Consider the following 22,098-nt stretch of genomic DNA (forward strand, 5'->3'; position numbering starts at 1 on the left):
GGGCACGGGGGTGGGTTCCACAGTTCACAGCCAAACGAGTGCACGAAATGAGCCAGATCTGGCTCCAAAAGAGCAAAGCTGGCAACAGTGCTCAGCAGCTGGCTGCAGAGAGAAGGACCTAGGGGTAATTGTCTCTCCACCCTTAACAAAGAGAAAATATATCTGCACGAAAGACAAACATATATTTCACTTTGGTTGCGATAAAAAATTACGAAAAATTTAATTACTGGTATTTGCAGTTTATTAACCCTTTCCAGACAAGGGACAGACACCCGTCATTCACTATAAAATTCTACTGTGAATGAACGATGAGACTAGAATTGCATTTCGCCTCTTATGCAAGTCTGTCTTTCAAATTACAACCACTATATATATATCACATTTTATTCATTGCTGAATTTTACTTGAACTCTCGTCGAATTTTGTTTATACTGTTAAGAACAGCACAGTAATTTATATGCTCATTGTGGAATTTTTTTATGAGGATTTCACTTCACTTCACATTTGGTGATTATTTAAATCCAAAGAAGTTTTTGGTTATTTTTCATTAACTATTTCTATATTTTGTATCGACAATATTTTCAGTAACATTTATTACAAGGTTTTATTTTTTACTTTAAAAAAACTGTTACAGAAAAAAATTCATAATGTGAGTAAATTTATATAAAATGTAACATATCATATATGTGTGGAAAGAGGGTGTGTTGTAGATTTCAGAAAAAAAAATAGTTACACTTAGCAACATATTTTACATAATTTTTTCAAACAGCAAAAAAAATCACCATCTCCTGGAAAAAAATTGGTATTTTGAGACTTGTCCAGTAAGGGTAAACAACTCCTGGAAGTTAGTCAACCATTGTCTCACAAAGTAAAGGAAATTCACAAAAACCACTTGGTAAAAACACATTGTTTCCCTAGTGAAATCACACATGCTCGTTATGACCAAGTTACCATTACCACCCCGGTCTTGCTTCAAACTTCCCCAAGATTTTTTGCTCTCTGGAAAATGACACAGCTGTCTCTGGGCATTCTTTCCCATGAATCCAGGCATGAGCTTAATCAACGAAACTAAGTCAAGATAAAGAAACCAGTGTGATCCCGCAATAAACTCCAATCTCCCTCCGATGGCCTACAGGAACATGCCATTATTGCTATGTTCCCTGGGCCGAGGTCGTAGCTTCCGCAAGCCAGTCTGCCTCATTGACAGTTTAGTGACAAGAGTAAAAAGTGCGGGATGTTGAACTCCCACCTCGCTCGAGAATATATATTTGTGCCAGTGAAGTTAAGACAGCCAGGAAAAGCCTAAACTTAACGAATTATCAGAAGTGAGGTGCTCGCACCAAAGTTACGAGCGGCTTAAATTAATTAGAACCAGATACTTTTTCCACTCTCCAAATCAGCCCGCGAACAAGGAGTTGTGTTTTCTTGCTACGCTATCACCCCTCCTCGGTTAGTACGTGAGGCCACGTGTGGGTGGAGTTATAGCCCATGAACCAATAGGAAGGAAGGACAATACCCCTGGAACAGGAAGATGCAAGAAACTCTGTGGGTGGAAGACTGTGGGCACAGTCCCTGTTCAACGCTTCAACCCTCCGGTAAAGAAAAAGTTTTGCTCAGACAGTTCTCGTGCAACATTCATACCCTCTAGTCGGGAAAAGTTTGTTTTCTCGCAAGAGAAAAACCGTGTATCTCCAGTTCTCAGAAGCTAGGATGTAGTACTCCGAAAGTGCTTTGTATATGGCTGGAAAGACCAGTCCTTCTTGCTTATATGACGCTCTGCGCATTGCAATTGTCATTTGTTTGCTACCAGTGATAAGTTCACGCAAGCTGATGCTCGTTTGTGAATGAGGGTGACAGTGTAAAGATGCAGAGCTGTTGTAAGTATGTGGTCATGTATTAATATTTTTCTTCTACCATTACACAGTGTCCTGATGTTTTTTATTGCAACAATCTAATTACAGCTGGCTTGGGTCTAGATATCGATAATTGTGGGATGTAATTGCCCTTGGTTGTTGGCTGAGCACTGGACAGTTGTCAGCGAAAAATTGCATCCCCTAGGTTGGGGTATTTTGGTATGTTTATTTTCAGGTTTTCTTTTATGTAAACAAACATCCATGCCTGGTGTAAACTAGATTTGAAACCTAATTTTGTTTTTATCGTAACTTTGGACATGCAGCTATTTTGTACTTGTTCCCTGAAAGAATACAAAACCATGTCTTCTATCGCAAGGAACCTGTGGATGAAGTTACTCCCATTTTCATGAACTTCTCTTGCCGTCTTCCATCCCGGAGATTTCCAGTTGCAAGCTGCGTAGAAATGTCTCCAGCTTGTTCATTTTTCTTCTGCGTAAACACATTTTCTTGTTTATGTTGTTATTAACATCACTGTTTAGTTTCCTGCAGTTGCGTGCCGAAGGGGGAGGTTGATAGGGGTTATAACCCCCTCCTTTTGCCCAGTATTCCTAAAAAAAAGAATGTCAAAGGTAGGAAAATGTGACAAAATGAGAGCAGACTACCAAGAAAAGTATACATAAACCCTCCCTTTCAAAAATGCTGGGCACGCCACTGGTTTCCTGGCCATCAGCTGTTGTACATACAGCATAGATTCTCAAAGATTGCATTGAGATATGCAATCATTCTGTCTCTCTTCATGCTCTCAAAAACTTTCTTCTTGTCATCTCTTGGCATGCATTTTAGCTACAACTTCTCCTTCATTCTCTTCTTCCTTGTTTTCAGCAGAACTTGCCATGGGAGGATCTGAACACAAGGGCATTCTCATGTCTCCTGAAGAAACTTCTAACTTTTCACCTCATTCCCAAAGATATGTTTCTGAGCTCTGTGATCTTTGGAAATCAGGGTGTATGTTGCAGGAATCTGGGAGATTGTACTTTGATGGCTGGCACTGCACACTGAAGAACGTTGTACAATATTATCTGGGCAACCTGGATTTCCTTCCGTCAACTTCTCAGCTGTGGGATGCTCTGAATGTGGAGTACACAACCAGAAGGTATTTATTCACACAGCAGGGTGTCTAGACACACAAAAACACTTCATGTTGACAGTCCATATCTTGGACGATTTCTCTAAAGGAATTTACATGCATCGCCTCTTGGCAGGTGACTGAGTAATGGTACTCCTTCACTGACAGGAGGAGACAAGATAATTCTGTTTTGTAGATATGTGGATGATTGTTTTGGGACATGGAAGGGAACAAAGAGTCAGCTGAGTAGGATAGTTAAAGAAATAGAAGATGAAGAATAGGAAACTAAATTATTCTAAAAATAATTAAAACTTTGCCAAGTAATGTTTTGGTGGCACTCATTTTTTGTGAGGAATGTGTCATTTCACAATAGCCTGCTTCAGAACAAACAACTCATCAGTGAAATTCATTCTGCAGAGATATATTCCACCAACAATTCAGACAATTCACCAAATATTATTTACTTTTGAGTGCTTGTAAATTCATTTAAATAAGGTTTGTTCAGAACTATTTCAACATAATGTGCTAAGTTACACTAGTGTGTGTATAAATGTTAAGCTAGGTTTGGAAAATAAGGGTTACAATTCATTTTTTTCCCTGAAACTTCTTGAAGTCCTACCATGTGGGAAAATTCAAATTTCACTTATTTGGCAAACATGAAGGAAGAATGTTGAATTGGTGGACTTATAACCACCATTGCTACTTTCTATTTGTACAGTCACAGACACTGCCAGCTTGTAATGAATACATTGACTTTCAATGGAATCGTTACAAGCCAGTAGTGTCCGTGACTGTACTTACACATCAGAGACTGGTTCTGCCTCCATTCTCGGGGCTGTGTATTTGTGTCTAACTATTCATCTGTCCATAATACTCGAAGACAGTATGTGTTTGGGAAGGGTGTCCATATCCATGATTATAGTGTAATGTGTAATATAAGGGTCATTCCATGCCAAATCAACAAAAAAAAAAGTGTCATTTCTGACCCGACCATCTCTAATTTTTCTGAAACTCTACTATTTGGTAGTCGTCATGAAGATACGAAATCCTGAGAAATTGTAGCTTCCAGTGTGGCATAGTTATGGAGTTTTGGGGGCTTGAAAATACAAAAAATTGTCGATTTTTAGTCTGCGCCCGAGCCTTTCATGGATAATTGCTCTTACCCTAATTGACTTACAGAGCTGGTTGTAGTCTTGTTTGAAAGGACATGAAATAAGCTTTCCAATGGCGTATCACATCACTATATTTAGAATAAAATCTTTTCAAGGTCATCCACTTTGACTTTGGACCTTGAACTATTGAAGATGCATATCTGGGATTTCCTTGGAACTGAAATATATTGTTAACACAAGGTTACACTATAACATAACCGAATTTGAAGTTGGGACGATTATGGGATAATTAAAGAGAAACAATTTAATTAGAGTCGGTGTATTTTTTCAGCTGGTCATTTCTAGTGAGAGTTTGCAACACTGCACTATTGCATTGCAGACTTGCTAATGTGCAATACTTCTGCAACTAGAAAGTGAAGAACGTGTGCAGGAGTCTTGTTTGAAACAAGTGTGGTAGAATGTTGAATATATAGTGTGTTTAGTGTGACAGTTTTAATTTGAGAGGACTTTTTTTTTTAATATTTTGAAATTAATAACTATCACCTGGAAATTAACACCAAAGCAGGAACAAACAGTGGATATCCACAGACAGATCAACACTTGAAACATCAATGAAGCCTGCAGAATTCATAGAAATTCTAGTCGAAAAAATGCGCACCTGATCGGAAATTCTTTCATGCCAACAAGCTTAATTTCTCAAGCATTTAAAACAAACAGTTCTTGATAGGCACTACATTGTACTTTGTGATTCTGTAGAAAATTACTCCTGTGTTGCAAGATGCCTCACAAGGTTTTCACTGGAATAATGGTCAAGCAACAAAAATATATCCATTCACTATTTATTATTTTTATTACTATTATGGAAATCCCAATTCTTTGACAGTTATAACTGAAAATTTGGTTACCGTATCAGATAGCATGATACAGGATTAGTTCACTTACTCCAGAAAGTACTTATTACATTTTTGAAGGATAAATTTGGTTCTGACAACTGGGCAAAGATATTTTACTTTTGTGACGAAGCAGCAGCACACTACAAAAATTGCAAAAATTTCATCAATGTTGCCTACCATGAAGATGATTTTTCTATGTTGTGTGATCGATTTCCATTCCAGGAATCCAAAAGGTTCATGCAGTACTTCCTTTTACAAAAGATGTCATGCATATGAAACGTTATTCTACATGTGATGAATTTATAGAACATCGTTTCATTATATGTTCAAATGCCTTAGAATTTACAGATATTACTGGATATTTTACTTGTGAATATAATAACAACTGGTGGCTAGTGTGTTCAGAAATTGTCTGAAGACACCGGTGACTTACAAATTAACTTTCTTCAACCTCATGGACCCTCAGGATCATTTTTATGTCCCCATTTGGTTCAACTGGACATTTGTTGGGTCCCAACATGCAATGTTCTAACAAAAGTGGACCCTTCCACTGCTACAAGAAGAACGTACACTTTAACAACGGACGAAAGCCAGCTTGCCATGCAAGGACTGATTGAATGAATACTGAAGAACAACCTGTGAACTATGTGCATGTAAGTTATTTCTCAGGAAACAAACATTCTTGTCCATTTTTCACTACTGTAGAAAACAAACTACCACTAGAAATGACCGGCTGAAAAAATACACCGATACTAATTAAATTGTTTCTCTTTAATTATCCCATAATCGTCCCAACTTCAAATTCAGTTATGTTATAGTGTAACCTTGTGTTAACAATATATTTCAGTTCCAAGGAAATCCCAGATATGCATCTTCAAAAGTTCAAAGTCCAAAGTCAAAGTGGATGACCTTGAAAAGATTTTATCCTAAATATAGTGATGTGATAAGCCATTGGAAAGCTTATTTCATGTCCTTTCAAACAAGACTACAACCAGCTCTGTAAGTCAATTAGGGTAAGAGCAGTTATCCATAAAAGTCTTGGGCGCAGACTAAAAATCAACAATTTTTTGTATTTTCAAGCCCCCAAAACTCCATAACTACGCCACACAGGAATTTCTCAGGATTTCATATCTTCTTGAAGACTACCAAATAGTAGAGTTTCAGAAAATTCTGAGATGGTCGGGTTGTGGACTTTGTTGATTTGGCATGGAATGACCCATAAACAGGGTGCTTGGGAGAATTATCTATCGGTAGCCTAGGCTTCAGCTTATCTAGTGGTGTAGGTAACACCTGTTCTTGGAATTAAACTGCCAGGGAGGATTAGGTGGTCCAGGTTCCACATGTCAGAGAAGTTTTGACACTTGAAGTAATTAACTTGAAAATTCACCTTTCGTTCTACTTCAGTGAGGCTTACGTGCACCTGTCAGTCCCTGAATGGTTGTGGGATGAAATGAAAAAACAAAAAAAAAAAGGCCTTATCCAGACTAGGGATGGCCAAATCTGGATAACATTTTATCTGGATATTGGATAATTTTCTATCTGAATTTTAAATATCCAGATATTCTGATATCCGAATGTATGCATTATCTGGACAGTTTTATTGTTCATTAGGGCTGAGCCGATAGCGATGCCGATACTCTTACCGATTCCCACCAATACCAATACTTGAAAGTTGTAATAATTAAAATTTGTTCAAAATATTGACCAATAAGTGCGTGTAAATATTCTTCTCTGATTACGTGTATCAATTTACAAAGAAATTTGCTTTAGACTATTCTACAATTAAACCAGAATATTCAAATAGATGTTTTGAAATCACAAACTACACTTTTTCATGCAAAATTGTTGCAAAATAAGAATAAAGTTCGAATTTTGCATAATTTCCAGGATAATTGGACTCTGCGAAAGTGTCGTGCAGCATCTTCGCAGGCCCCGTGAAGGACCAATATTCAGGAAAAGTATCTGTTAGTATCGGTAGATGAATTTCAACCGATACTTTCCGATACCGATACATCGCCATCAGCTCCGGCCTATTGTTTATCCATTTTATGGACTGTCCACATATTCTTATATTTGTCATTTTCGTATTTCACTGTGTGGATTTTCTACAAATTCTTCATCAAATCTGTTCTATCAGGATATCAAGATTTTGTGACCACCCCTAATCCTGACCATTGGAGGAGGAGACTTGGCCACCAATAAATAATCCTCCCGGACACACTTGACCTCCCAAATACATCCTTGACTACGGGCAGATGAATACAGAAACCTGAGGACAGACAGAACCAGTCTCTGAAATATAGGTGCCCAAAGTAAAAAAAAACAAAAAAAAACAGTGGTTAAAAGTACAACAATTAAACATGAATCAATTACCACTGTTGAGCTACAAAGAACAAGGAAGAAATCACTTACAGGCACGATCGGACTTGAAACCATGTCTTTAACCATTTTGTGCAACATCATATTCTCCTGCTGCAGGGCGATCGTGTAGGATTTCCAATATGCGAACTGCTGTGTCCGTTGCCAATCGAAAGTCCTGTAGTAGTTTCGCCAGAACCACTCGAAGCCCGAAGTGTCAAACCGGATCATTCTGCTTGATTCAGGCTCAGGCGTTCTGTGCTCAGTATCCTCCTTCTTCCTTTCATGATCGATGTACTCCTGTTTGCCTGAAGTGCCTGCCTGCTCCTCACTGGAACTGGAGGCTGTGTCTATGTTGCTGTCCTCGTCAGAATCCATTGGTCTCTGTCTGAAATGATTACAATGTTTATCCTAACACTATGTAATGATTATTTTTTCATGTTATTATATCTTAAAGGAAACTATAATCATGGGTAGACAAAACACTAAAAAATAATTCAGGCGTCAGCACCTTTTTCTCAGGAGACATTTTTTTTTTTCAAATGTGGGCCAAGAAAGCCATGAATCAAACTAAACTAAGCCATGAAATGTGATCTTAAAACATTTCGTTTATTAATTAATACAAAATTGGATTAAAAGTAATTTATTCTAGTGTCAGAGTGCCCTTACTGAAGAAGGCTCAACTGCTAACAGCTTGATTAACTATGCAATACTTTCTAATATATGGCCGACTCCACGATATCGATGCAGATTTTATAATTTGGCTACCAACAGTGCAAACATTTATGCCAATAATGATACACATGATACAGAAAATGCACAAATATTTTTAAAAACACATACTATACTTACTATTTTTTTTAAAAAAAAGGTAATGGAATTTCCATAAGACAACTCAAAATATTTTTAAAAAATGTTTTCTAACTGAATTTAAAAATTCAGGCACTAGGTGAAAATTTTCAGGTGCCATGGAAACCAGGTGCCCTGTATATTTCTACCCCTGACTATAATAGTAAAAAATTGCTTTTATTCAGTATTTGTGCTACTGTTGATGATGAGCAGCGTAGTGGTAAAAATATAATACAAGCAATGCAAACGCTGACTGCACAATTAAAATATTATTTAATGTACCAAATATAACTGTTCTAAATTCCATGTAGACAAACTACTACAAAAGCAATTACTTTAAGTTTCACAATTTGTAAAACTGATGAAGGGACACTCAGATAAAGAACACCAATGTCCAGGCCGAGATTCGAACCTGGGACCCCCAGCATCATGTTGTTGTTGAGTTTGTTTTTAAGTCCACTTCATGCACAAAGGGGGGGGGGTTACAGGGTTTAAACCCCCCTCCTTGAGCTTGTGAAATGTTATGAAAAATGCTGTGGAAAAAAAATTAAATGGCCAATTTACCACAGTCAAAGATCTGGGACAATACTATTACTATTACTACTACTACTACTACTAATAATAATAATAAAAATAATAATAATTTGAATTATTATTTCCATGCAGCACGGAGAAAAGCACAGCATTCCAAACACATGCGTCTTTCAGAGAGAAAGCCTTGAAAATTAACAAGTATTCTTAAAAATAAAATATGAGGGCAACTACGAGGGAGTATCAAATGAAAACCTTAAAAGTTTATTATAAATTTCAAATGTTGTGGTATTGCTATGAAAGTTGGCAATATTGTTTCTAACAGTATTCTCTTTCTTCAGTAGGTGGCAGAAGAGTCTAGTCAAACAAGCGCCAGTTTCAGGAGCAGTTTCAAGATGGCCGCCCCACTGTCCACATGCACAGCATTAGAACAGCGTTCGGTGATCCGGTTTTTGAGTAGTGAAGGTGTGAAACCAATTGAAATTCACCGCAGGATGGCAGCAAAGTATGGTGATTCGTGTTTGTCCCTGCAGCAAGTATACGAGTGGTGTAGGAAGTTTAAAAGTGGCGTAACATCCGTGGAGGATGCTCCTCGACCGGGACAGGCTCACCGCGTAGTGACCGACGACAACATTGCGCTAGTGGAACAGCTTGTAAAGGACAACAGGCATATTACCCTGAAAGAAATCGCAACAATATTGAATATGAGCTTTGGTTCAGCACAACAAATTATGCATAATGTTCTGAATTTCAATAAGGTATCGGCAAGATGGGTCCCACGTCAGTTGACCGCTGAATTGAAAGATCGTCGCGTCGACGCCTGTGAAGAACTTTTGCGTCGTTTCAACGCCGAGGGTGATGCATTTCTGGACAGGATTGTTACAGGCGATGAGACCTGGGTTCACTATCATCAACCAGAAACCAAGAAAGCGAGCAAGGAATGGCGGCATAGCTCTTCACCAAAACCAAAAAAATTCCGCACTCAACCATCAGCAGGAAAGGTCATGCTCACTCTCTTCTGGGATTCTAAGGGAATAATTTTGGAACAGTGCATGGACAAAGGAGTGACAGTAACCAGTGCCTCGTATTCAAACATGCTGAAAAATGAACTTCGCCCTGCAATCAGGCGTAAACGGCGAGGACTTTTGTCCTCAGGAGTACTCCTACAGCATGACAACGCCCGACCGCATACTGCCTGTTTGACCGTTGAGACTATCGATGACATCAAATTTGAGTGTCATCCATCCACCCTATTCACCAGACCTTGCCCCCAGTGACTTTCATTTGTTTGGACCACTCAAAGAGGCGATGGGAGGCAAGCATTTCCAAAGCAATGAAGAGGTGAAAAATGCGGTGCACGAGTGGCTACAATCTTGATCAAAAGAATTCTTCCACCGTGGTATCCATGCACTTCCGAAACGGTGGAATACTTGCATTGAACGTCAAGGGGACTACGTTGAAAAATAACTGGTACGATTTCCTTTTCATTGTTACATTCTAGCATTTATTGCACTTTTAAGGTTTTCATTTGATCCTCCCTCGTATGATTTAAAAGAGAGAAAACTTGTTTTGTATCTCAGTTGCAACAATGTTCAATACACTGGTGTACGCAGGATTTTTTTTTCGGGATGGGCTGGAATAGTAAATGTGGATATCACATGCCTTCGTTTTGGAAGGCAGGATGCATAATAAAATATTTCGTATTTTTGGAGCTTTTCAGTCTATTAAAATTGTATTCAAAGACAAAAATGGTAATCGGGACTCACTTTAAAAGAGGTTTCGCATTTACACATTTTGATTTTTTAAAGTTCTTAACGGATTTTTATTTGAAAATTCTGATTTTCTCAAAATTTCAGTAGGGGCTGTAACCCCATCAGCCTACCCTCTACATATGCCAGTGTTCAATGAACATGTATTTTTTGTGTGAACAATGAGAATTAACTAAAGAAAGTTCTTGGTTCGTTGTAAGCGGCTAATGCATAGACAAAGGCTAGGCGGACAAGAACAGTCACCAGTCCGCCCTCCCATTGTTTACCGCAGCATGTTTGAATGTCTCTCTTTTAAAATGTCTCACCTTGTTGACTAGACAATTATTCAAACGACAATAAGCTTATCTATTGTAAAATGTTTTGTTGGCAAGAACAGAGTGACAATCCAGATGTGAATTATCGGGGACATTTATGCGGGGAAGAAGCCGGAAAAATTACAACCAATTCCGAGAATCGAACCTGGATCTCCCGTGTGGTTGTCAGACACTCTACCGACCAGACCACCGCAGCTCCTTGGATGAGTTCCATACTTTGATTATTTTAATTTATTTTAATATATTTTCTTGTTTTTTATGGATTTTCTTCACACTTAAAATGTCTCACCTCGTTGACCAGATAATTATTTCTTAACAAAAAAAAAAAGCTCCCAGAATATGATAAAAATCGAATGACTAGAAAGTGATATTGTTTTATTGCTTTCGTAAATACTATATTTATGTAGATCTCTAGTACTTAATAGTAGTAGTGGTATTAGTAGTAGTATTAGTTGTAATTCAGATAATTAATTAAAAGTATTATTAATTAATTGTGATTATTATTATTTAATTAAAGTATAATAAAACAATGGTAATGTGAATTTGGAGATAGTTTTAGAAATAACCCCCCCCTTGATAAAATCCTACGTACGCTACTGTACCCATAGCACACTGTGCTAACCACTCTGCCACTTAAAAATGATAAGAATAAATACTCCAAAAATTAATACTATATTAAACTGAGAATAATTGTCTTAATGTTGTTCAACATTTGAGTTGTGTAGAACAACTCATAGGAGGATGTAATGCCAAATGGGGTAAGTAGACTGCTAGAAATAGAAGTTTATAATGAATACTCTGCATTTGTAAGAACAGAAGTTTTGGTGCCATCGTTTGATGCTTTCGAAGATTTATTGAAGGACAGAAAATATTTATTCTCAGTAGAGTTGGAAGTTGGGGGTAAAAGCGGAGTTTTTTCCGTGGCTTTGTTGGTTGGGTATTTTTTGGCTTTCTCCCAAAAGCCTTTAAAATCGATGAAAATACATTACTTGACTTCATTTTTCTTGTTCCACAGCTTCCATTTACCTCTCTACTGTAAAAAGACACTCATAACTAAATTTAAAATACAACTTTCAACCTGGAATTCATAGCTACACATTAGCAGTAGTTGCAAAAATGCAGGCTTTCTTTAATTCAAGTGTTACCTTCATATTTCAGTAGGCGTATTAAATATAGCTACATGGTATGTATATACACCCACATTACTCAGAGTAGTTTTGTATATATTTTGTAAATAGAATCTAATGATATACTAACATAATTTTCAATGTTTGAATTTGGCATAGAAACATGCACATAAAGTAAAAAGATAAGAAGAAAATATTGCTTCATCTTTCAACACTTTTATCAAATGTACCCTCAGTGATAGTTTTTTTCTTCAACTATATCTAAAATAAAAAATCTAGTATCAAACCCCTTTACATTTAGAAATTTTAAAGCGAAAAATGCAGGCTTGACCAGGACACGAACCCGGGTCTCTGGCATAACGTGCCATTGTTCTAACCACTGAGCTGCATTTTTCGCTGAAAAATTTCTACATAGTACATCTCCTGTGTGTGCCTAATATATATATATATATATCCAGCCATTTTCCAACAACATTACTTGCAATTATAAGTATTAAATGAAGTATATATGCATGTAGTTCTGCATACATACGTTCTGCATCCATACAAGGGCAAATCGAAAAGCCTTTGTGCCTAATTTTTTTTTTAGCTTGTTATAAGTGTTATTACAAAAGCGAGATATACGAGCAATTATGACAGTTGTATCATTTGAATAATTTTGTACTCGAGTGTATAGAGGTAGGAACGTCGCTGTGACGTGGTGAACGACCTCAGAGCTCTTATGCCTCGCGGCTCGAGCGAGGTGGGAAAGGGGAGGTGCTAGCAGTTGAAACGGCAGATCGCTTGACGTCGGACTGGGTATCGAACAGTGGCTTGACGTTTGTATGGGGTGTAATACCTGCAATTACATGTTTGTGTTGAATAAATAGTAAGTCAAGGAAACTGATTCTTATTACTTCCCGTTGTCATAAGTATGGCGCACGAACAGGAGGACTCGATCGTCTACGTCGTTAGAATCTGGTAGTAGCTGTTAGATGGAAGAATTCAACTTTTTCGTCTGTGATGTTGGAACGTAAGTACTGAACTTTTTCTATGTGGAAAAGAAGAGTGACGAATAACTATATCGTGCTGTGATTCTAGCACCGAAATTATAAAATAGTTGTACTGAATACGGCGACTAAAATTCTTAGCTAGCAGTAACTGAAATTGAAAATGGCTACAAAGAAGGAATTGAGGTTTCTCTTTAAACAATTTGAAGCTAGACTCGCGGAACAAGTTAGAAGTGTGAAGGCCGATATCAGTAGTGTTGAAGCTAATGTCAAAGCTGATATTAACAGTGTTGAAAGTAACGTCAAAGCGGATATTAATAGTGTTGAGGTCAGTGTAAGTAATGTAGGCACCAGTATAGGTCTTTTAAGGCAAGACTTCGAATTATTGGAAGCACGAGTCGAAAAGAAAGTGTCTGATAATTTGGTCAAAACAAAGGAATGCACCCATGAACTAAAGGAACAAGTGGTCAACTTGAGCACGAAATTGGAAGAGAAGATAAACGAGGTTTCTGTTCCGTGTGTAAATCAACATAAAAAATTGAGAGAGGTTTTCGATTCTCATGTAAAACAGGTAGAAAATGAATGCATAGAAATTAAGAAAACACTAGAAATGAATCAAAAGAAGTCTGAAAGTTTAGTCAACCTTGTACATTGAAATGAAAGTAGTATGAAGGAGTTGTTTAATAACATTAGTGGACATCAAGTTGCTATTGATTAGTTGAATAGTAAATTTAATGAAATTAGTGTTAAGTCTGGACAAACTATTCAAGATCTAAACTTGAGCATTCAAACCGTTCAACAGAAAATATCTAGTAATAACATTACTGTTAAGGGTTGCTTACAACAACTTACAGAGATTACTAACAAATATGAGGTTCTAGATGATAAGTTGGAGAATATTCGGTATCAAGTTAGAGATTTAACGAATGATTTTTCCATGTTAAGAGTAAGTGTGAACCGGTAAAATCTTCTTTAGGATTAGGGCTTAGTTAGTCCTGATGTTTCTAGATTGTTTGAACTGCAAAGGGAAGGGAAGAAAGCTTCTTTAACCATTGAAAAAATTGAATATATCACGTTTAGAAAGACCATTACGTAAAGGAGAATCTGATTCAGATGTAAAATCTTCTAGCTCTGTAAGTTCAGTTAAGGGGGCTTAAACGTAAATCTGCAAGTAGCTATAAGAGAGGTACAGTTGCGAAAAGCATGTCAAGAGATAAATTTCATGATAGTAGTTCGGAAAGTGGAACTGATCACAAAAGTAGTAGTTACAGAAGGAAGTTTGTACCCAGTACACTTAAGTACTCTGATCTAGATAGGTTACCTAAATTTACTGCAACTAGGATGGATTATTTGGCATCACAATTTCTTCAAGAGGTTGAGGATCGCTTGGATATGTTAAATGTTCCCAAAAAAGATTACATGAAGTATGTACCAATGCTTTTGAAAGGTGTTGCTAAAAATTGGTTCTCTCAGGAGAAACCACACATTATAGATTATAGTTCGTTTAAGGTTCTTTTCCTTAATGCCTTTGAAAGTGCATCGTGGAAGTCAACATGTCTTGCAAATGTCTTGTGCAAGAGATACAGCAAGGAAAGTAGACAAACTCTCTGTTAAATTATTTCTGGTCACAGATTAATTTACTCAATTCCATTCAGCCAGACATGCCAGAACAGCAAAAAACTATTTTAGTAGCCCAACAGTTACCAAATAGAGTTAGAGAAGCAATCTTATATCAACCTAATATTTGTCTTGGTACTGCTGCTGAATTGGTTGCACATCATGAACCTTTGTATGCAAGTGCTGAAGGTGAAAGTAGGAGAGATGGAAGGCCTGTTGGTATTAGACAAGTACAAGTTGTTAATTAAACTAAAAGAAATAATCAATCTAGAGTAAGCAATATGCAAAATTATAATACAAGCCATGAGACTAATGTAAGGAATTCTTGTAATTTCAGGAGATATACCACTGATAATAATAGTCGTAATGATAGTAGATCTGGTCAAAGGTCTTGGAGAGTAAACCGTTTTCCATATTCTGGTAATAACTATAGAAATAGTAACTTTCGAGGTAGATACAATTATAGTAACCAAAATCGTATAAATGCAGATAATAGTAGACCTAGGTATAGAAATACTAGTACAAACACAGTGTCACACGATTATGTTCAAAACAATCCTCAACAAAGTAAGCCTAGATCTAGTACTAGGGAAGAAATAGAAAATGGTAATGGTGGGTCTTCACTTAGGGTGAATGCACCCTGGTTTGTGCCTGAACAACCTTTAAACTAAATAGTGAGTCTATTGTTATTGTGACACAGAATAGCATAGACGAAGATGAGAATATTGTGTCAGTAGTCAATTTTAATACTGAAGATTTAAGAAACAAACTTTTTAATGAAAATCCTAACAAAGCAAACTGTGAATCATGCCTTAAAAATGTATGTAGGGTAGATATTAATTTTTATGAAGACTTGTTAGAAGATGAAGCGAAATATAGTTCTAATAACTTAATGTTACCTGTAAACCTCAGGAACAAAGTCAAGAATACAACTTCTATCTTTGCAAATATTAATGGGATAGAGAGTAAATGCTTAGTAGATAGTGGTAGCGACATTTGTTTGATGTTAGAGAACAAATGGAAAAGTATTACTAGCGAAGTCACCAGACCTAAATTAGAGCCAATAGAAGATATTACTTTGGTTGACTATTCTGGAAAAAGAAAACAGAAAGTACTTGGAAAATTTTGTGTGGATATAGAAATTGAAGATATTATGTTTTTTGTTCAGTTTGTTGTCGTCAAAGACTTGACAGTAGAAATTATTTTAGGTTTAGATTTTTTGTATAATGTAGAGGCTCTTGTAAACTTCAAGGAAAATTCTTTATTGTTACACACCAAACAAGGTGAAAGGTTAGTTAAATTATTACCTATATCTTGTCCAACTTTTGATGTGAGTGAAGAGGCAGAGAGTAGTTGTCTTAATGTAACACAACAGTCAAAAGAGGAAATAACTGTTGCTAGTGTAGAAGATCTTAAATTAAAAGCTATGCGAGCTGAAATACTCGATGAAGCTGAAAAGAAGCAACTGTTTGATTTGTTACTTAAATTTAGGATGTTGTTTGATGAAAAACCTGGTTTATGTACTAAATATGAACATCATATTGAATTAGATACAACAGAACCTTTAGTTTCTAAGCCATATCGAATACCTTATCATTACAGACAAAATGTTAGAGATCATATTCAAAAATTACTTGAGTGGGACATTATAGAACTTTCTGATTAACCTTATTTAAATCCACTAGTAATAGTTCCTAAGTCTGATGGAAGTGTAAGGGTATGTACTGACTTCAGGAATATTAATCAACACCAAAAAGTCAAATTAGACCAATTAATATTGAAGAGGCATTACAAGGATTTGTTGGTAGACCATATATAACAGTTGGGCTGAAAAGTTCGTAGGCTAACCTAGTAAAAAATATTTTTTTGACAAAATTCGATTTTATTATTCAATATAGTTGCCTTCGAGGGCGATACAACGATTATAGCGGTCATACAATTTTTCGATGCCATTTTTATAGTACGATTTCTCTTTAGCCTCAAAATAGGCCTCAGTTTCGGCGATTACCTCTTCATCAGTGCTAAATTTCTTTCCAGCGAGCATTCTTTTAAGGTCTGCAAACAGGAAAAAGTCACTGGGGGCCAGATCTGGAGAATATGGTGGATGGGGAAGCAATTCGTAGTCTAATTCATATAATTTTGCCATCGTTTTCATTGATTTGTGACACGGTGCATTGTCTTGATGAAACAGCACTTTTTTCTTCTTCAAATGGAGCCGTTTTTTCGTGATTTCATCCTTTAAATGCTCCAACAACGCTATGTAATAATCGCTGTTGATGGTTTGGCCCTTTTTGAGGTAATCGATGAATATAATACCATGCGCATCCCAGAATACTGATGCCATAACCTTGCCAGCCGACTGTTGCGTCTTTCCACGCTTTGGATTCGGTTCATCACGTGCAGTCCACTCGGCTGACTGTCGATTGGACTCTGGAGTGTAGTTATGGAGCCATGTTTCATCCATTGTAATATATCGACGGAAAAATTCGTGTTTATTACGGTTGAATATCGCTAAACATTGCTCCGAATCATCAAAACGTTGTTGCTTTTGATCGATTGTGAGCACGCGCAGCACCCATTTTGCACGCAGCTTTCGCATGTTCAAATATTCATGCACAATATGTCCAACACGTTCCTTTGATATTTTTAAAGTCTCAGCTATCTCAATCAACTTCACTTTACGATCATTTAAAATTATTTTGTGGACTTTTTTGATGTTTTCATCGGTAACAGCCTCTTTGGGGCGTCCACTGCGTGCATCGTCTTCGATGCTCATTTCGCCTCGTTTAAATTTAGCAAACCACTTCTCAACGGTTGATTTTCCTGGTGCAGAGTCCGAATAATGTTTATCAAGCCAAGCCTTGGCTTCAACAGTATTTTTTTTTTTTTTTGCCAAAAAGCAATGCTTTATTAACACACGAAATTCTTTTTTATCCATTTTTTCACAATAACAAAAGCTGCTTCACTCACAATGCTATATCTCACGAACTAATTATCCGGCAGCTGTGAAATTTATACACGTATCTTTTCAAGGTTAGTACTAAGTAAAAATCACATGGATTTAATTCTAGTAACGCCATCTATGAGTCAGCCTACGAACTTTTCAGCCCAACTGTTATATATCACTGGTCGATAAGTCCTCTGGATTTCACCAGATTTTGTTGTCAGTCATCTAAAAAGTATACTGCATTTTTGTTTGAAGGTAAACAATACCAATACAAACGTTTAGTATTTGGTACACGTAATGGAGTACAAGCATTTACGATGGCAATGGCCAAGGTATTAGGGGACATTCTGTCAGAGAATGTTATCATTTATGTTGATGATTTATGCATTAGAAGTGAATCTTTAGAAAGTCACATAGAACATTTAAGAAGTGTATTTTCTAAATTAAGAGAGTCTGGTATGACTGTACGTCTCAAGAAGACATTCCTCTGTAAAGAAAAGTTATTGTACTTGGGTCACATTATTGACTAAACAGGTATAAGAGTAAATCCAGAGAGAGTAGAGGCTATTCTCAATCTTCCTACTCCGAAGGATGGAAAGACACTTCAAAAAATAATAGGTTGTTTCTCTTGGATGAGAAGATTCATTCCAAACTTTGCTACCATATGTGCACCTTTATATGAATTGTTAAGGAAAGGTAAGAAATGGATATGGACTAAGAAGGAACAAGAGAGTTTTGATTTGCTCAAGCAAGAGATTTCTAATGATGCTAAACTATTCCATCCTGATCTTAATCAAAGGTTTTATGTCCAAGGAGATGCTTCTTTACTTGGCATCGGAGGATATTTGTATCAAATAATTGATGATGAGAAAAGAATAAGTTATTTAAGTCGTACACTGAAAGGTTATGAGAAACAATACACCATAACCGAGCTAGAATGTTTAAGTCTTTTATTTTGTATTGAGAAATGTAATCAATATCTTTTGGGTAAAGAATTTACTTTAGTTTGTGATCATAAGTGTCTCACTTGGCTGAACCATTCGAAGAATTGGAACCCTCGCTTATTGCGTTGGTCCCTTCAACTTCAAAAATACCAGTTCATTGTAGAATACTGCAAAGGATCTGACAATGGTCTAGCGGACTTATTGTTTAGACAATTTTCAGAATCAGAGCCGATTTTGATGCACATAAACAATAATGTAAGGTTTTAAAAATGAAGTATTAGATATACCTGTAGAGTTGTTAGTCCAAGAACAGTACAATGATAACCTATTTCAACCTACGTATTATTGATTATTTGAACAATTGTGAAAGTGTAAGTTTAAGTTTACCTCAAAGGTCTAGAAATTGGAAAAAGTTTTATAAAGTATGCAATGGAATTTTGATGATAGATTTTCACTTTGAGAACATCTGGAAAATATGTATACCTCAATCTTTAGTTTCTGTAATACTGAGGAATTATCATGACAATATGGGTCACTTTGGTTGTGAAAAAGTACTCAGAAGAGTTAGGAAACTGTACTTTTGGCCTGGTATGAGAAAAGGTATTCTGAGTTATATCAAAGATTGTGAACTATGTACGAGAACGAAGCCGAGTAGACATCTGTCCAAGGGCATATTCCAACAACATTGTAACCAGGGTGAAACTATTTTGTTTTTAGATATACAAGGACCATTAATTAAAGGCTCGCAAGGAGAAAGGTTTCTTCTAACCTTACAAGATGCTAACACTAAATATCTGTTCGCTTATCCAATGAGGTCAGGTACAGCCAACAGTATTGTAAAAGCCTTGCTAGAAGGATATGTCAGGCATTTTGGCATTCCACACAGGTTAGTCAGTGATAACGCCACAGTGTTTCATTCTAACAAATATGTGGATACTTTAACAAGCTTAGGTATAAAATTGGCGTATACCCCAATATATCACCCTAGTTCTAATTTGGTTGAGAGAATTCATTCTGAACTCAACCGGCTCATGTGTGTGCTATGTAAAAACAACCACAAAGATTGGCCGAAATATATAGATATAGTTGTAAGCTTATTAAATGATAGTGTACACACACAGCTAGGATTTGCTCCCTCCGAGTTACAACTAAATAGAGATCTTAACTCATGTATTTTGAATCATTTTAATTTACCACCTAATGAAATTTCTCTGTGGAAAGATAAGCTATACATGGCTTTTGTAAAGGGTTTCCAAGCAAGGAAGAAAAGAAATGACAGGTACAACTTGCAACAAGAAAATAGACCTGAAGTTTAAATAAAAGACCTGGTATTTGTAAAAACCAATTATCTTAGCAGCCTCCTAGAAAATCGCACTACAAAGTACTGTGAGGTCTATGAAGGTCCGTATATGGTAATTGACAAACAAGCAACTAATGTATACATTGTAATAGATTTGAAAACTGGCAATATCAGTGGTAACCATCACAGTGATAATCTAAAAATCTGGAATTGTGCCATTGAAAAAAGAAGTTGTTATTTAAGCCAATTGGAAAACTAAATCCAAAATTGTACAAACATTTGTTTTGGGTAGATCAAAGAAAGATTTAGATTTTGTTTAAAATTATTTATATTTATTTGCTATTTTTATATTTTCTTTAACATAGATGTTGTTGTATTGATTATACCCAGTGTATTTCACCATGATGTATACCAGTTTAACTGTAACTACACAAAGTATGAGTGTAGATATGATAACAATGTGTAAATTATAAATGGGTATTTTATTTTGTAAAAATTTCCTTCAAGAGAGAGGAGTTATGACAGTTGTATCATTTGAATAATTTTGTACTCGAGTGTATAGAGGTAGGAACATCGCTGTGACGTGGTGAACGACCTCAGAGCTCCTCATGCCTCCCGGCTCGAGCGAGGTGGGAAGGGGGAGGTGCTAGCAGTTGAAACAGCAGATCGCTTGACGTCGGACTGGGTATCGAGCAGTGGCTTGACGTTTGTACGGGGTGTAATACCTGCAATTACGTGTTTGTGTTGAATAAATAGTAAGTCAAGGAAACTGATTCTTATTACTTCCCGTTGTCATACAATGCAGTAGGTTTTTCTTGGAACGGCCCTATTGTAACTTCCAATTTCTTCCATGGCATGGCACTGTTATCAGTTGGCAAAGATGGCCTGAGTACTCAGGAAGTCCACACCATATGAGCAGCGAAGTGTTATTAGTTTTTTATGGTGCAAAGGACAAACAGCCACATATATGCACAGGGAAATGGAGACAGTGTATGGGACAAGTGTTTATCAGTGCTACTGTTGCACACACTCCCATCTGTGAGCAGCCATTAGGAAAAAGCGTCAGGGTATTCGTGAAGTGAGCAATGTGGTCTTCCTCCATGACAACGTGAAACCACACGTGGCGAAAAAAACAATCACCAAACTTCAGTCATGGGGGTGGGAGATTATGGAGCATGCCCTGTAGAGCCCAGACCTAGCCCCCAGTGATTACCATCTTTTTGGTCCATTGAAGAAGTTCCTGGCAGGACAGAGGTACACGAACGACACCGAAGTGCAGAACATTGTTTGTCGTTGGTTCCGTGATCAGCTGGCCACCTTCTATGCAACGGGCATTGCGAAACTTGTGGTACAGTGAGGCAAGTGCCTCAACAGGTGTGGTGCTTATGTGCAAAAAAGCAAAAAGTATGTAGAAGATTGTGTACATCTTGTTTTTCTTTTATGGTTTGTAATCTGGCAATAAATAGTTAGGCGCAAAGACATTTCGATTTGCCCTCGTATTATGATTAGTAAAGTTTTTAGTTGTCCTGAAAAACATAGTTTAATAGGCCTATTAACATTAGATTAAATTTTTGTGGCATCAATGACACAAACATGTAAAAGTTTGTTCTAAGTTAATTTTAAGCTCAGATAGTCTAATCAGAATTGGGCCTAGTTTTAAAATAGAATCCGAATCTTTATGTAATGTCTCCACTGAGGATCAAACCTAGTATACATTGAACAAGACAACAGTGTTAACACTATGCCATTGGGTAGGCAACTGCTACTACAGGATATCCAAAAAGTCATGCAACCGAGATTTTGACAGAACGTAACTTTTGTACAAAAAGCGGTAGAGACATGAATCTTACATTAGGTATTAATTTTGTCCACGTGGATATTTTTTAAACATTAAACTAGAAAATCACATAACGTTTTGCACATGCACGTTTAGTATGGGGGAAAAGTTACCTATCCTTTTGAACAAAGAATTTCAAAATCTTCTTTTCATCTGGATACTGATTGAATAACATAGCCAGATGTTGGGCACACCTGGTACTGCCCTCTGATACGACCAATGTTGCCAGTAGACCTCGTGATTAAGAACAAACACTTTTTATTAGGGCTGAACCGATACAGATACTCTTACCGATACTTGAAAATTTCAATAATTAAAATTTGTTTAGTATCAGCCGATAACGATACCTACTTTTTATGAATATGTCAAAATGAACCCCATAAAACGTCTGTAATGGCTAAACATTTATCCTTCTCTTGTCAATTCGGTAAATATTCACATATCTTCGATGCATGTCCACAATTTTTGCAAGTGACTCCACAGCCATTTCTTTATCCATGTTTGTTTTTCACTTTGTACAAAAACTTTTTTA

At 36.7% G+C, this 22,098-nt stretch overlaps 1 protein-coding gene across 3 annotated transcripts in view; it reads right to left on the bottom strand.

The window, feature by feature from the left end:
* Nucleotides 1-22,098, bottom strand: part of LOC145989763 (gem-associated protein 8-like) — a 54,765-nt gene that overhangs the window by 25,344 nt on the left and 7,323 nt on the right. The window contains exon 2 of one of the 3 annotated variants that reach the window (XM_083125069.1): nucleotides 7,397-7,753. In XM_083125069.1, the coding sequence (XP_082981195.1) occupies nucleotides 7,397-7,720 (324 nt within the window). In that variant the 5' untranslated portion in view covers nucleotides 7,721-7,753. The remainder of the gene's footprint in view (nucleotides 1-7,396; nucleotides 7,754-22,098) is intronic. The other 2 variants (XM_083125068.1, XM_083125067.1) reach the window with 2 other exon arrangements.

This window comes from Lepisma saccharinum, chromosome 7 (genome assembly GCF_977018435.1).
Source record: "Lepisma saccharinum chromosome 7, izLepSacc3.1, whole genome shotgun sequence".
NCBI lineage: Eukaryota > Metazoa > Arthropoda > Insecta > Zygentoma > Lepismatidae > Lepisma > Lepisma saccharinum.